Source organism: Hippoglossus hippoglossus, chromosome 20, assembly GCF_009819705.1.
Source record: "Hippoglossus hippoglossus isolate fHipHip1 chromosome 20, fHipHip1.pri, whole genome shotgun sequence".
Classification (NCBI taxonomy): Eukaryota; Metazoa; Chordata; class Actinopteri; order Pleuronectiformes; family Pleuronectidae; genus Hippoglossus; species Hippoglossus hippoglossus.
Window position 1 is genome coordinate 12,270,816 of NC_047170.1, and position 16,566 is coordinate 12,287,381.

The following is a 16,566-nucleotide window of genomic DNA, read 5'->3' on the forward strand; positions in this document are numbered from 1 at the left end:
AAATATTTCCTCATAAGATAGCTGCTGGTTAAATCTGCTCCTGTGCTCTGATTGGCTGACAGGCCCGCCTCCCTCTGAAGTGGATGTCTCCTGAGTCCATCTTCGACAAGGTGTTCACCACCCAGAGTGACGTGTGGTCCTTCGGCATTCTGCTGTGGGAGATCTTCTCTTTGGGTAAGAGCCGCCACCCATCTGTTCTCAAACATAGACCTTACATAAAGATGGACGACATGACATCGCCCCCAAAGTGAAGCCAAAGCGTGGCTGGCTGCGGTACAGGTTCTAAACCCCGCCTCCTCCATGTAAATGGTTGGGATATGAACCCAATTAAAAATTCATTTTGCTCAAATATGGTTTCTGAAATATTAGGTAGTTCTTATCACACTGATGTTTGTCCAAGTTTGGATTAAATTAGTTATTCTCATACTCATCATCTTTATATACACTCATGCTCTCCACATGTACATCAACAACTTGCATTATAAATACAACCCAACTACAATATCATTTTAAAAGTGTTTTTGAAGCTTTTGATTTAAATATTTTGATGATTTGAGAGATTTTTTGTCAACTCTTGTTTCTTTAGTCACGTGTGGTTGAGCGTGTTCACATATTGATGAACTGCTGTGTGTGTTCGCCCGACAGGAGCCTCCCCATACCCCGGTCTTCACATAGACGAGGAGTTCTGCCACAGGCTGAAGGACGGGACGAGGATGCGAGCGCCACAGTACAGCACCACTGAGATGTGGGTTGAAATATTTTTTTAAAAAACATTATAACCCACTGAAATCAGCCAGGAAGAAAAGAGGTGTAATGACGAGGAAGCCCAACGTTCAACTTTAACTTCATCTTGTTCAGATTCGTAGTCGGAAAAACACATTTTAGATCAAAGGCCCTGCAGTAGTGGCCCAGACTGTGATTGGGTTAATGGTTTGACCGACTATTATACATTATCCCTGTGTATGTGTGCGTGTGTGTGTACAGTTACAGCACGATGCTGGCATGTTGGGAGGCCTGTCCTTCAGAACGACCCACCTTCCCTGACCTGGTGGAGACGCTGGGAAACCTGCTACAAGCGAGAGTTCAGCAGGTCAGCCCTCGGGATCATGGTTTATTTCTTGTCAACATTTAGATAAGGTACAGAAAAAGACATTCTCACAAAGTATAGGGACCTAAGAAAATTGTTTTGCATCTTTTCAACAGGATGGTAAAGATTATATTCCTCTGGGATCGTTCATGGCTGGAGACGCAAGTCGCAGTGAGACGTTGATGGAGAAGCCTCTAGCAGTCACAAACCTGAGGTAAGGACGTGAGACAATGAAAAACATTACGTGCAGCAGCATGTGGGTCTGAGCTGGAGCATCCTTTACGTAGGCTAGATGGGAGAGATGTGTGTGCGGTGACTGAAAGTAAATACAGACTCGACAGGAAACAGATGGAGAAAGAAGAGTAACTCGTCTTATCTGAATCCAAACAGTTACATGAGGGGTATGGCCACACTTCAGACTTTTGAGGAACTTCCCTGTGAGGAGCCGGAAACCCCTGATGTAAGAGGAACACCTTCACTTCTTCACCTCTGCTTGCACACACGCACACGTACACGCACACACACACAATAATGCTGTGACGTTTGCATCCTCTCTGCCTCAGGACGAGCAGAGTGACAGTGGCATGGTGCTTCCATCTGAGGAGCTGAAGCAGATGACGTGGAGTAACGGCTCCAAGACCAAGAAATTCAGCAGGTGGAGACTTTCGTCTCTAAACCCTTAACTTCCCCCCCCCCCACTCCCAGTAATGATGGATGATCGATCAGGAGAATATTTGTCATTTTGCTACGAGTGACAAAATAGAAAATCCCTCAAGAATCATGAATGAATATATATATTTTTTTACAAATCTAGGTTCTTCAGCTTCAAGTGTCGGGACAACCAGGTGCCCTTCCTGTGCAGTGACATCACTGGTCTCCGTGACGACGAGCCGTCCATCCTGCCCTGCGAGTGGGAGTCAGATGAAGGTGGCTCCCCTCCTCCGGACTACAACTCCGCCTTCCTCTACCCTTCCCTCTAGCCTCTGCTCTAATTCTAACTTCACACAGGGTAAACACTTTCGTCCTTTTAACTCACTCACATGTTATTCTGCCTGTTCACACTCGCTGCTTCCATCCACTACCTCAGTATAAAACCTGTAATTAATCATCTCTTCTAATTTCTTTTAGGTCAGAAATAAAACTTACATTAGTTTTTTTTCTCAGAATCTACAACTGCATGATGATGAACCAGAGTGATCAGAGCAGCTGCCTGACATCACTTATCCTATCGCAGTTATAACGAATGTATTTACTGAGCGTATTAATATACTGGTACCTCATGCTCTGAGCTTTGTGCAGAGGAACACTGCTGTATGAAATAACCGTTCCTCTGACACAGCCACTATATGCTGGACAAGGTATTACTCACTGAATTATAGTACGTGTATCTTATCTGTATTTATTTCAGTGTCCTTAATATGCCAGATTTTTTTCATCAACGTCTATGTTTTATTCTCTGGGAAATTGGTGAAAAAGTCCAAAAATGTCTGATTTTACTATGTTAAATAAAGTTATAAAACAATTCCTGGATCTGATCCAGAACTGCACCAAACTTTTATGGGTTCTTTCCTGATCTATACACCACATCCTTCTACCGTGTAAATCCGTGCAGTAGTTTTTATGTTATCCTGCAAACTAACAGAAAAAAAGCTACTTGCCGGAGGTAATTGTTGAAGCACCACTACAGAAGATCAATCCGGTACAATACTGTCATCTAAACCACTCGGTTAACATTGCAGTCTTGAAAAAACAATATTTACTTGGTATTAACATGTCATTATTATCCATGAACTTTTGCATTTAGTTTTTAGCAACGTTTCTGATGTTATTTCCAGTTTAAAATGGGTTCAAGTGTCTGATGGTGTAATAAGTATCTAATATTTTCAGTTTACGCTTTGAATGTAACGGTTGACGTATATACTAACGTTAGTATTCTTCTTCTGGTCGTATAAACATGCTATAAAATGTTTTGAATGTAAACGTGACATTTTTGAGTACAAAAAAAAAAACCGAGACAACATCGCTCATGTATCCATTTTGGTATTCTTTATTAAAATACTGCTGTACACACAAATATTGCAAAATTTGAGACAATGAACACAAGAGGGGCTTAAAACATACTAAGATGGTGATTGTAGGTTTGTTGATGTGGTGGAGGAGAACGTTGTCACTAATATTAACTGGAGTGTGTGTGTTACCATGTGGAGGATGGTGATATGAGCACTGACGTTGTGTAGGCCGAGTTGGGGAGGATTGTGTGTGTGTGTGTGTGTTTGTGGGTGTGTGTGTGTATTGAGGGTTTTCTAAAGCACCACATTCACCAAGTATGTTTTTGTCTGTTCATTTCACTAAAACAGAGGAAGTAGTACATGATCTAACACAGCTGGCTCCCTGCACGTTTGTTGCCCTCAAGAACAGAGACCGTTGACATCAGATACAACTTTGAAGAGTTGACGTGAAACCGAATGCAGCCAAGACGCTGTGCTCGATTGCGCCGTTCACCTTGATTTGTCTTGTATCTGACGTCCTGTTGTTCTGCAGTCTCGTGTTTGTACACATTCAACAGCTACTGAGAACAAGACGAAGGCATCAACAACGGCGGTTTGACACAGCTTGGGTTCGATTTTTCTGGGTTAAAGTGGGTTTGCACCAAATTCAATCAATAAATTTTGACTCGGATTAACAGAGTATGAACTGTGCTTTAGGGCAACATGAAAATCCCTCGTTGCGTGATCTCTACGTCTCTCCACGCCGTAAACTTCCTAAAACCTCCATCTGAAGACGTCCCACCCACTCCACTGTAGCTCATCTATCTGACTGGACAGGGGGCAGCCAATGACAGCAAAACACATTCAATCATTGGGCCCCTCCAGCTGTTTGTCATCCTGAGAGAAATCCAAGCCATTCGAGTGAGTGACACAGACAGCACCACTGCTTTGTCTCCAGCACGTTTCATGATCTTAAAAAAAAGTCAACTAAAACAAACCTTCGCCCTCCAGCCTTTCCCCCTTTTCCTAAACCCCTACTGGAATTGGTCCACAGAATAATAAAAGTTGAATTGAGGCAAAGATTGAATTGCCCTCCCATTTCCCATCATGCATTCCTGCACAACAGCTGAGCGGAGAGAAAAACGGGCGAGAAAATTCACAAAAAGCGTCACTTTTTCCTTTCAAAAGCAGAGGGCCCTATCCCCCCCCCGAGGGGAAACAGAGTTTGGGACAGAAGAGAGGGGGAGTACGTAAGGGGGTGATGAGGGCAGGCGGAGGGGTGGGGGACAAAATAAGGACATTCCACAAAGAGGCAGCTGTGGCTCCACCTCAACAGAAGCCCCACCCACAGTCTACACCCAAGTGCTGGACAGCCAAACCAAAATGACCCATCATTCAGCAGTTCATGTCATGATAGCGTCCATTAAACAAAAGGTGGTCGCTGCATATGTAACAAACACTTGGTAGACGGCATCAGGAGAAGACACCCCTTCCTCAATGCCAACAGAAACCTTGTTTCACCTCATGAAACCCAAATCCCAGTCCATGCTAGCCCACCCTCCCACACATATGCGCCGGATATTCCACAATCTGCTGAACTAAAATGTCAGAAATCCACCCATTTATTTCCAGTTTTAAGAACCCTTCCCTCCCACCCAAGTGGTTTGTCCTTTCTGAGGGGGAACCAACAACCAAGGCAAAGGTGGGCTGTACCCATTTCATTAAACAGATGCCCCCCATGAAAGCTTCGAGTGGTGCGTCCCGTCTCCTTGTGCGTCAGAATGAAGGGGTGTGGTCTCCAGCCGGAAGAGAGATGCAGTCATTAAAAAGCTGGATTCTTTTGTTGTTTGAATTGTGAGTCTGCTCTGGTTTTTATGTCTGTGTGTGACTTTAGCTCTCTCTGTACACCCTGTAGGCCACTCACACATTTCATAAAAATAAAAAAAATTAACAAAAAAATTAAAATCTTAGTGCATCCTCCTCAGAAAAATAAACCCCAACTGTAGAAATAAACAATAAAAGCAGGAAAGAAGTTCGAAACCTCGTGGTTTGTTTCTCGTTTTGTTCCCCAAATCTAAAAAAATGTCATCATACTCGTTTGTCACAGTTTCCGTATTTGTCCTTTTTCTTTTTTTTCCTTTTGTATCTCGATTTTCAGCTGCAGGGTTTAGGAAAACTAAAAAAAATACACGTTAGAAAAAGCCATCCTGGTGGACAGGGTCAGTGTATGTGACTGAGGTTCACGAAGCCCTGCCCCGCTGCCTTCGCCATGCTGATGTCATCTTTTTAAGCCTGGTCCTCCGCTGTAGTGCAATAGTGTGCTCCAGGTCGGGGCAGACACACCCCGGGCCCAAAGAGGGCGCTACAGAGAGCCAGAGGCTGCAGCCTGCAGCTCCTGGAAGGTGCTGTCAAAGCAGCGCTTCAGGTCCGAGTAGGTCACAACCAGGATGCTTTTCTCATCCCGAGACACAAGACTGATCTTCTCAGGAACACCAGCATCCAGCTGAAGAAAACAAAGTCAACAATTATTTATGTATATTCCAGGAATAAGGAGTTGCACCGTTTAAAAAAAGCTAGCAACTTAAATAAATCCCTTGTTTTGTTCTTCAAAAAAAATTCTGCAAATTAATCAGGAACTATTTTTTCAAGCAAGAGTATCACCCCCTCCCTTATTTGCCTTGTTAACGGATAGAAACCATAACCTTGTATAGCTGTGATAAGCATATGAAGATTCGTTGGTGTACGTGTGAAGTTTGTGGGTATTAATAAAACGGAAAATTCGAATGTTTGTGAAGTACAGAATGTCATTTTTAAACCAGCTTCAAATTTCAGAAAAGAGAAGTGAGAAAAGAAAAAATTTGCAGCTTGTGATAAATTTACAAGAAACAACAAATAAGGGCGTGAAGAAAAGAGGAACTTTCACTGACTTTGTTGAGGCAGGAGACGATGTGGCTGAGGTCGATCCAGGGCGTCCCAGCTTCTGTCACCTGGTGAAACAAGTGATCCCGGAAAAGCTTCAACAGGTAGCGGTCCCCCGTCTCTGACCACGATGGGTCCTTCTGAAACCTGATCACACAAGCCAAGGTTATCGAGGAGTAACAGGAATATAAATGCCACATATTAATTGGTCTTTGCACACGCTCAACTCACTCTGGACGCTCATTGATGGTGCCCAGTTTGGCCAACAGACGGAAGAGACGGCCATTTTGTACCTCCTGCAAATAAGCAAACACTGGTTTTATTTATCAGAAACGTTTTAATGGTTTTAATGAAAGGTGCATCAGCATCCCTGAAGCATAAAAACAGTGGATACTTGAAAAAAAACTTATCACTGCAGGGAAACTGAAACCTCTGTCACTTGACCTTCTGTCTATACATGGGGCCGGACCCTGTTTTCTCGCAGGTTCCATTAGACACTTCCTTCTTTTTGAAAGTCACAATGTTCTCCTAAATATATTTATTTTTGTATGCAGTCTCATCTCTGATTGTTGATTTATGGAAACAAAAGACAACAGGGGCCAACTCCAACATCACTGATGATTTCAGGAAGCGTAAACATCAGAAACAACTGTGGACACCTAGATCAGATAATTCTGTGTTTAGAGGACAAGCTGCTGTACTACTGACCATGTGCAAGTGGTCTCAAGTCAGATTGTGGACAGGTTATAGCTCACCTTCCATCTCTGCTGATATATTTTTACTCATGCCTTTCCTTTCCCTTCCTCGTCCCTGGCTGTCTCACCCTGTCAAACGTTTTCTGCATAGTTGGACAAGGTGAATATGATTGAAGACTGAAGGTGCAAGCGTCCTCCTCCGTGCACTTAGGAAGATACTTTCCAAACTCTCTGGCCACAGTAGCTCGAAACTTACACTTATTGCTGAAAAACAGAGCTGCAATTATAAGCCTTTGAAGAAACTAGTCATATATCTTAACATTGTTTCTATCAATTATAATAACATCAAAAACCTAATTGCTGTGTTATAGGAAAATAAAGCCAGCTAGTGTAAGATCAACAGTTCTAAAAACATGATGTTTTAATCAGGTTTTAACCTAAGAAACATAAGATTAATAAATGAAAAATAAAAAATAGATAGGTTATGACCCAGCAGTATGAAAACCACAGCCAGAGGCTTGACACAACAGTGATGTTGCAATGATGCAGCCACAAAATCCCAACAACAGTTTCTTATTAAACTAACCTGTGCCACAGCTCACATGAACAGAGTTAGGATTCTGAATATTTAAACAAACACATTATGTCCTTCTGTTTAAATAAAAACGTTTTCAGTTTTTAAAGCAAACAGAGATGGCCTGATGTACAGGAAACACTTACACCAGCACAGGTATGAGCAGATCACTGGCAGGGTTGGCCTACTACCCTATTTTTCAAACATAGTTTTTGTAACTCCTCTGTAGTAATAAATACTAAAGGTTATTAACTGGATATTGAGCTGTTCTCTTAAATAGTTTTACTGACATCTTCCCATTTAAACTGTGCATTTGTTTGGGAACAGTCACACTTAATCTTCCGGAGAAAAAAGAAAAGCAGAAACTGACCTCATTAGCATTTACAAACGTTGGATGTGTTGTTCAAGGAAAGGGGAAGAATGAATAGGATAAAAAGTGAGGTGAGAGTAGATTGGTCCACGCGTTCATGTACTCACATGAGGAAACTGAATTCAAAGTGAGACTGCAAAGCGATCTACCGTACAACATCCTGTGTGCACACACAACTTCCCTCTTAACTAACTAACTAATGGCCTACTTCTGACCACGTCCAACAACATCAGTCTGTAACAACATGACTGAGTCTTTTCTACTTAAACGAAATGCTTTTCAAGTTGAGACACAAACTCTGTACATGTTTTTGAACATAAATGTTGCGCTCCGCTTATACCTTGGCCAGGTCCTCCTCGATGACATCGTTCCTCATCTGCGATGCATCTAGTTGTGTGTAGAATCGGGCTCCGATCATCGGCATAATGTCATTGACGCTGCGCAGGCGAGACTGTTCTGTCAGCAGATACCTGCACAAACACAGAAGCAGTCAGAGTTTACCCTCGGGGTGAGTTAAAAAGGTCCAATGAGTATAGGTGGCATTTATTTTGAAAACGAAGGAAGCTCTTTGTTGCCAACAGATGTTACAGATCATTGCTCCTAGCCCATTGTCCCAAACCCAAGTCAGGTGAAAACATCTTAGTCCAAGTGCTTTCTGAGTCATCTCCAACTTCAATTGGCAACAAGTCTCTGTTGTGTGCAAAATTCAACAGCACCAGAAAGTGGTGTCTGAAATGTATGACAAATGCTGCTTCATGCATGTTGCTTACAGAATGAGGTTCTTGAGGTCTGAAGAGTAGTTGATAGACACCAGCTCCATGGCCTTTTGCAGGTTCTCCCTTTGAATGCCAGCCAGGGAGTTACATGCCAACGCCAGCACCACCTTGCCCAGTGACACTAGGTCTGCTTGCTACAAGAAAACACACACATCACAGAAATACTTGTGTTAATGATCCAACATCCCATTTTTTAAAATAATGTAAACCACACACACGTATGCGAAACGACTTTCGCCATTTGCACATTGTGCATGATGTTTATGTGATGTGATTTCATGTGTAATTCATGTGACCACAAGTGGGCATCATACAAAGTACCTGGTACTGTGGCATTAGGGCAAGATGATTGGTCTGACTGCTGTCAAATGTTAAGACATCAAACACTCCAACACAGTTCACCCGTAACCTCCAGAGATAAGAGAACATTATCATTAGTTTGTGTGCATGTGTGTACACGATCACATGGTTTGAAAAAGGAAGCCTGCTCTGAAAATACGGTTCCGCTTTGGTTATAGTTTTATCTACATTTTCTGTGCTGGAAAATTGAAATTCAGACATATATATCGCCTTTTATGGTTATGAGTCACAGGCTTTAAACACTTATATCAACATCCATCTACCCATGCTGAGTGATGAACTGTCTGCTGAGGGGTTCATGTGTGTGGGATATACCTGGTCTTGCCAGTGATGAGAATCTTGCTGGGGTCCATGACACGACAGGCGAGGCCCGCGGTGTGGATGGTGCGCAGGGCCGAGCTTAGCTGAACAATGTAGGCCCAGATCAGAGACTCTGGGAGCAGACCTGCGTGCTGCCGTGGTGGAGGAGGCTCATGTTGTCCTGCATACAAACGCATGTTTTGTCACCTAATCGTCTTTGTCAATCATTCTGTTTACGATTGCGTGCAGAACTTGGTATTACTTGTCTTGTCATAGATTGTAAGTCTGATAACCAACATGCGGTTGTGCAATGGTGTTGAGGTGTGTACTGCACAACAAAAGCCACAATGTCACACTGAGTGTAAGAGTTGATCGAAACGTTAGTTCCTCTAAAAGGCTAAACCTTTGCGTCTATACAATTCACGTGTTTTGGTTGGTGATGCATGTTTACTACAGACTAGACAGATACTGGGGTCCGAATGGTTTTGCTTCCTCTGTTTTGCATGCCTGTAGGTAGGCCTTACCGCACCTGTCCTGAGATCAGTTTCAGCCACAGTTTCCTCCAAGTCCTCATGTCTCTCTTGCACACATGCATGTCAACTGTCAAACTGAGGAGGCTTAACAGACTCCAAATATTAACATCCTATTTGAAGTGTCAAGACAACCACAAGAGATAAGTTTTAGATCTTTTAACTTCTTGGAGATTGTGTATTAATTTGCTGTGTGGTGATAAACACGTAAAAGCAATCTAACAACGTATGTAAGCACAACCACACAAACTGCAAAATGTGAAAACACCTAACGCCTAAATAGACCCTGGGCAATGACCTAATTATCAAACTCTAAATGTGTGAAGCAGAGGGGAGATCTGAAATGATGTTGGACTTATTTCAGTGTGAGGGCGGAGGGGAAGCAGGACCAACTCACCCCACTTCCTCTTAGTAAAGTACGAGTCCGCTGCTGGGTCATTGAAGTGTCTGCCGAACATGGTTTCTGCACCCGCGTGGAAGTCGTAAGAGAACACCAACGCTAAGGCAAAAAAGAAGTGGACATGGATTAGACAAAGGATATAGAGTTTACATGCAGTACTACAGTAATTATGGCACTGGAACAAAGTTAAGAGAAGTTGATGGAGGCTAAAGTTTCTAAGGGCCAGTTACAGATCTAACCATTGAAAAGCTGGTGCTGGTGACAGAGAGGCCAGGGAATCTCTTCCTTATTACTCTACCGGGTCACATTTCCACTTCTACTTTGGAGCACACTTACGTACGCTAGTGGTTAGTTTCGGAATGTAAGTGGCTAACCTCGTAAAATGAATAGCCTGACTCTGCGAGTGAGTCGTTCATCTCAACTTGTGATATGGGAGAGATTCCGCCGGCCTCTCATTTAATGCTGCTGGGTCATCGTTGTTCAGATCATAATTGGTAGAGCCTCCACTGACTTCTTAAAAGTCTTTATTTTTTCACTTATCCTGTGCCATAAAGTAACAAATATATCACCACACCTTGAATTATATAATTTTATAATATAATATAATATAATTTTGGCAAATTAGATATAAATACACTTAAAGTGGAAAATGTAATCATCTATACAGAAACTTAATGTCTGAGACAAGGGCTAAGACGAACAGGATTTACAAAGACAAACTGTCAGAAGCATAGAATTAAATTCACAGAAGTCCTGTACACATAAATTAGTGTCAACCCTTACAGTGGTCTCCAAAGGCCTTGGTGGTGAAGACCTCCCTCAGTGTTACAGAGTTTGAGTGCTGGATCTTCTTCCACATGTCGACCAGCATCATGCACTTGGTGTTAACGAGGCGGAAACCTGAACACATTTTAAAGATGCACAACAAACACACAGGCAATTAGAAATCATACACGATCACAACATACTGTGCCACAGACAGATATGGTGACAACTGGGTCACAACCCACACATTTAGAGTTCTTTCTGACTTAAGAGTCACACATGTCCTGCACTGATTATCCAGAATTACTAATAAGCATTGTAATCAAGTTAGCTTGTGTTTGCTGCACAACAGTGATGCTTTGTTTTACTTTTAAAAGAGGGAGGGGACCAATGTTGCTTTCTTCAAGTGTCAACACCCAATTACATAATTTGCCACCACGGCTATTTGGGTTCTGTGACATCTGCATTGTGCTTCTTTGAAAGACTATTTCTCACCATGTATCCTCCTTAGGCAGTAAGGCAGGTCATCCTTGCTGTTGACGGCCTTGTAGCAGGAGGTGATGTAGCTGAAGTTGCTGGTCTTCTGCATGCGGTTTGGTGGGGGGAGGGGCTCAATGGGGAACAGGCTGTGGTAGCTGTCCACTTCAGACGGTACATCTTTTACAGACAGAGGCAAAAACAAATAATTGTAAATAACATGATAAACAAGCTTGTGCACTAACACACACCATACAAGTAGTAATAGTATTTTGAAAAACTACTTCAGCAGTAGATTATGAATTTCATCATTTATTTTTAAGGGACAACAGACCCAAAGAAAAAAAACATGTGGTTAACAAACTTCAAACCATATTTCACAACACCCTTCCGCACAACCATGATGAAACCAACTCCTAAAGAGACTTCACGTTTGTATAAGCCAGCACTTTTACATTCTTCACTTGTGAACACCAACAACCGAGCATAAAACACTCTCTTGTTTGATATGAAGCTTTATTTGGAATTGTTTTATTGTCAGCCTGCTGTGTTCTGCTGCACACACATAAATTATCGAATCGAAAACACACCTTTGTTGTGTCAACAGAGAAGACCTTTTACCTGGGTTTTCTGAGTGGTCAATCTGGGCCATGGTTATCAGATGTCTGTTTATTAACTCCTGAAGGAGAAACAAGGAGTGAAACACTTTAAAAAATGACCTCTAGAGAAGAGGACCATGGGGATGTTTGGTGAGACATGAGGAGGGCGATTGGGCAATACCTGTCGAAGCTCATCAGCCATAAAGAAGGACGGGGCATTCGCTTTCGGCTGCATGTAAGCCACATGGGGTGCAGTGGGGGGGTAGATATGGTACGTAGGAAACACCTGTGATGAAACCAGAAAAACACAGCTTCCTATTTATTGAGAAATGAAAACCAATGTGATCGCACATGTAGATGTTTTCCCCAACTAGAAGCATTTAGCAACATGAATGTGATGAAACAAAACTGTGAGTTGGGTACATAACAAAGCAATTAGAGGACAAATAACTGCTAGATTGTGGATTTATTCCCAAATTAAAGCAGCTTGCAAACTGAAGCGTAGTGTTTAAGAATTTAGGATTTAGCTTAAGATCAAATCATGTTTTTAAATCAGACAGATTTACATACATTTTATAATTTATAATAAATTTCTGCAAATGTCACCAAGTCATATTGCATCTGTGTATGTTTTTTGTTGTGCTTTACCAGGTTCAGTACACGGAAATTTCTTGACTAAAATACAGAATAGAATACCAGGTGCAGCACATACCATCCCCGCCATCGGTGCTGGGGTGTTGTCTGTGTAGAAGTAGGTAGTCCCCCCTACAGTTTCTTTCTGGATAATGTGAGCGCCCTGGTCCGCTGCACTGGTGGGCCCCATGTAGTTTGCAGGGTTTGGGGTATGACTGCGCCGACGAGGGGCGGGTGAGGTGTGCGGCGTTATTTTGGGGGAGTGGAGAGGAGAAGAGCCAGCAGACAAGGACATGCCTGAAATTGCAAACAGGAGGAAATATTATTTTCAGGAAAAAAAGAAAAAAAAAAGAGCAGCATTAACTGGCTGCAATCAATTAAAATGTCTGAAAGAAACACTGAAGCAAAAGAGATCTACTTTTGTTTCAAAAACAGCAGATATGGTGCTTTATACAAGAGGGAATTCCCAAGTTTGCTGAACTATAAATGAGCTGAAGATGGAAAACAAAACTGAGTCAATACAAAGTGCAGCACAGGGATTTTTCATTTTGTAGTTCTACCCCAAAAAACCCACCTGGAGCCAGTGCAGCAGCTGTGGAGCTGCTGAGACTGGGATGTGGAAAGACAGGCGAGGGGAAGGCCTGGACAGGGGACTGTGGCATGGTGGCCATACGTGGAGCTCCCTTAGGGATGAACTCACTCGCTGCTGGGTTAGGAGCCTGGTAGCACAAGAAAAAAGAGGCAAGAATTCCGTGAAGTCTACCACTGCTGTCAGAGACCAAACTACGGCGGAAAAAGCATAATATTTCAGTTTTGTGTACATGCTCATACAACAAGTTCTGTGTTGAACTTCAAAAGCACTTTAAACTTATTTGGATTTCTTGAAGTAAATGCTTGTGTGCTCACCTTTCTCCTTTGAGAAATGCTGAGAGCACCAAAATCACTGAAGAGTGAGGATGTCGGAGAATTCACTGGATCTGTGAAAGGCCATGGAGTGTTAACACTTGAGCAGCGGTGCTTACAATATTCAGTGGATGAGTGCTGACTGCTGCTTCACGGAGCACTGTGGGAGGCTTACCGTGAGTGCTGTGGCTGAAGTTCTTGGCACCGTCATTGAGGAGACTGGGGGAGCTGCTGCTGGTAGTCATTCGCTGAAGAGAGCACCATCAAGAACAGTTATCGCCATTAATTACTGTTGTGATAAAAATGTGTGATCCCAAACCAAACAGGTTCAACTAACCACATGATAACCATCTACATGCAAAACATTTAATCAACTAATGTAGATCCTCAGGTTATCTAGAGAATTACAGCTATGTAAACACACAACATCTATTTTTAAAGCGGTTTTAATCACACTGTGTGTTTTCACTGTCTATATATCTACAGATTCCCTCTTGTACCTGCATCATGGAGTATTTAGACTCTGCTGGGCTTCCAAACCCATTGACTCCTATGAAGCTGCTGCTGAAGTAAGAGTTGGTGAGACTGGCATCGCTCAGGGTTGCGCCCTCCATCCCTGGGACTGTGGAGGACAAGAAACAAAAGTTCAACCTGTAATATTGGCTCCAATACCTAAAATAACCTAAGCCCTAAAGGTCAGACAGCACTGGCAAAGTCACCACTACTGAATGTTTGCATATCAAATCACAACAGACATTAGAGAGCATGTAAACATTTCCACAACTGCAGGGAGAGATTTACATGCTGTCACAGGGCGATACTATGTGTGGAGAGGGACAAACTTTGAAACTGCAACTGCTGGTTTTCAGGGATTCAGGTTAAAATGGACGTGGGCAGCTTTTTACAGCAGAGCTGCAGGTGAATGTTAGTAACTTGTTATTACTTGACGTTGGGAAAAGACAACACAAAACAAAGCCCCGTGGACAGCTAGCTTAGCTAAGCTAATGTTAGCAAACATTAAAACTCATGTCTACATAGAAACACTATAGTTCACATAATCAAATATTAACTGGAATAGAAATGACGGCACCAACGTTGAGACTTACAAAGTCTCACCGGAGACAAAGTCAAATATACCAAAGTTACTTAAAAACAGTTTAATGCAAATGTGCTAACGCTAGCTGGCTAATAGCCGCACTAGCTCGCGGATTTGTGCCCACTCACAGCTGTCACACAGAAACAGCAGGCCTCCAGTGTAAGCTGCAGCAGCATGGCTAAAGTTAATGTTATTATCAAGCACAACTACAGCTACCTGAAGACTATTCACATCACAGCTGAGGAGAGCAGGGTGCGCTGGTTGCATACCGAGAGGTTTGGATCATGCTGGGCAGAGAAATGTGACCCACGTTGTTTTGGGGTGAAGAGGCCTCCATGAGTCCTCGGGCTAAATTTTTACACAGCCCCACAAGGCCCAAAAGTAAAGTCACAGCCAGTCAGTCCATGTGAGGCCTCGTTGCGCTGTAATTACTACTCACTGGTTAACATCTGTCCCTCCAGCGACGTGCCTGCAGGCCCCAAGGTTTCGCTCTTTTTGGACACTCCGGTCCCCCCGGAACCCGGGCAGGCCGCCGCGGAGCCACCGAGGGGATACCCCGCTGGCGTCCCGCCACCCCCGGCCATGGACAACGGGACGGGGCTACTGCCGCCACCGTGCAGTGGCAGGCTTGTCATGGACGGATCTTCATGCAGGAACTGACATTCTTCTCCGTAAAAGCACGTCTTGTCTTTCGCATAGTATCGGCAGAACTTCACCTTGACATTGGGTATCCCGACACCCCCGAGCGGAGCAGCTGAAACTGGGAGTCCACTGTTCATGGCACCGCTGCCGCCGCCGCCGCCGCTGCTGCCGGAAGACACTCAAACATAGAGAGACGCAGATAGCTAGCGAGCTAGCCAGCTAGCCTGCAAACAGTTTCAACTTAAAGGAACGTGTAAATATGACTTCAGCTGCTGCAGAACGCGTTAGAGCCGACAGTACTCACATTATAAGGCTATGGTTCATTTTGGCTTAAGAAGAAATGAGTGCATGTGTGAGATCCTGGTCGTCGCTGTTGTCGTTATCCATGCAGCTGCCTCCTGCTCAGAGTAGCCTGTTGTTGTTTTTGCTCACAGTGGAGCTGCTGTGCTACAGTTAGCATAGCTTTGCATTGTGGGTACAGAGAGTTCACTGCTGCAGATGCAACATGCGAGAAGTTAAAGATGGAGAATTCAAGCGGCTCCTGGAGCTCAGGGAGGTCAGGTCTGCAGAGCAAAGTTTGCAGGATTCAAATGATGAACTTAGGTTCCAGTTCACATATTGTAGGTTGTGTCAGCTGCACAGGGTTATAACTACATTACAAATAAAATCCAGATGCATGAGGACAGAACATCAGAATAATAAAGGAGAAACTCGACAGTTTATTAAGACTTAAAATGATCAGCTTAAAATATTTCAATTAATTACTTCAGTTTTGTAATATGATATAATATAATATATTATATTTTTACATGCTGAGTATTCTCTATAAATAAAACCCCTGCAAACCTCTCAGCCACAGTATTGATTCCTACTCAGTGAGATTTCTCCCTCACAACTTCACAGAATAATTACTTTTACCTTATAGTAGAATAACATTTGCTTACTCTGCAAACTTATGGAGTGTTTTATTTATTGTTTTCTCATGGCTGAAAAAAAGTGCCATGCATTATAACGCCCCGTTTACAGTTGTGTCAAATATAATGTATAAATATATAATATATGTAAAGCTATTACACGGTCCTCTGCAGGTCCACTTTGACAAATTTACAGGATTAGAGGCGCAACTGAACTCTGCTGGTGACGTCACCAGTTCCTCTGTTTAAAAGGTGTTTGAACTCAACTGGTTCTTCAAAGTGTGAGTCAGAGATGAGGATGTGAGCAGAGCATCCGTGTGGAGGCAGACCAACACAAACATGACTGCAGGTGAGTGGGTCTCAGTGCTGTGTGTCCCAGTAATAATCAGTTTTCAAAGTTCATTTCATATAGGTTTTATAGTTTTATATAAAGGGTATATTATATTGTATTTATTTATTTATCTTTTATGTATATTGACAATTTATATTTTATGTAAGTATTTATATGTTAACTTATATATAACATATAACACACACA

The 16,566-nt window shown here is 42.8% G+C and overlaps 2 protein-coding genes across 7 annotated transcripts in view; one reads left to right on the forward strand and one right to left on the reverse strand.

Moving 5' to 3' along the window:
• flt1 (fms related receptor tyrosine kinase 1) overlaps positions 1 to 2,884 on the forward strand; it is a 31,164-nt gene extending 28,280 nt beyond the window's left edge. Inside the window, exons 24-30 of one of the 2 annotated variants that reach the window (XM_034571966.1) lie at positions 63 to 174; positions 646 to 745; positions 985 to 1,090; positions 1,204 to 1,301; positions 1,478 to 1,547; positions 1,651 to 1,742; positions 1,902 to 2,884. In XM_034571966.1, the coding sequence (XP_034427857.1) occupies positions 63 to 174; positions 646 to 745; positions 985 to 1,090; positions 1,204 to 1,301; positions 1,478 to 1,547; positions 1,651 to 1,742; positions 1,902 to 2,067 (744 nt within the window). In that variant the 3' untranslated portion in view covers positions 2,068 to 2,884. The remainder of the gene's footprint in view (positions 1 to 62; positions 175 to 645; positions 746 to 984; positions 1,091 to 1,203; positions 1,302 to 1,477; positions 1,548 to 1,650; positions 1,743 to 1,901) is intronic. The other variant, XM_034571967.1, reaches the window with a different exon arrangement.
• A 227-nt stretch (positions 2,885 to 3,111) lies between these two features.
• On the reverse strand, positions 3,112 to 15,602 carry pan3 (poly(A) specific ribonuclease subunit PAN3). Of its 5 annotated transcripts, none has more exons than XM_034572101.1 (19): positions 15,419 to 15,602; positions 14,912 to 15,279; positions 13,877 to 13,998; positions 13,552 to 13,624; positions 13,380 to 13,450; positions 13,048 to 13,192; positions 12,553 to 12,770; positions 12,022 to 12,126; positions 11,863 to 11,920; positions 11,260 to 11,421; positions 10,783 to 10,899; positions 9,997 to 10,098; positions 9,085 to 9,250; positions 8,731 to 8,818; positions 8,404 to 8,543; positions 7,974 to 8,103; positions 6,226 to 6,290; positions 6,003 to 6,141; positions 3,112 to 5,578 (listed from the first exon to the last, which is right to left on the reverse strand). In XM_034572101.1, exons 1-19 carry the CDS (start codon positions 15,436 to 15,438, stop codon positions 5,438 to 5,440), a joined length of 2,430 nt encoding a protein of 809 aa, XP_034427992.1. In that variant the 5' UTR covers positions 15,439 to 15,602; the 3' UTR covers positions 3,112 to 5,437. The 5 variants fall into 5 exon arrangements, with proteins under 5 accessions (XP_034427992.1, XP_034427996.1, XP_034427993.1 ...); XM_034572105.1 differs by having other exon boundaries at positions 3,119 to 5,578; positions 14,912 to 15,338; XM_034572102.1 differs by having other exon boundaries at positions 3,119 to 5,578; positions 14,912 to 15,276; positions 15,419 to 15,558.
• Positions 15,603 to 16,566: the final 964 nt, after the last annotated feature.

Coding starts and splice junctions, on each gene's coding strand:
- pan3 (XM_034572101.1), bottom strand. CDS start 15,438: ATGAACCATAGCCTTATAAT. Junction 8,544..8,730: donor CCCTAATGCCACAGTACCAG/GTACTTTGTATG, acceptor GTTTTCTTGTAG/CAAGCAGACCTAGTGTCACT. Junction 6,142..6,225: donor ACCATCAATGAGCGTCCAGA/GTGAGTTGAGCG, acceptor TTGTGTGATCAG/GTTTCAGAAGGACCCATCGT.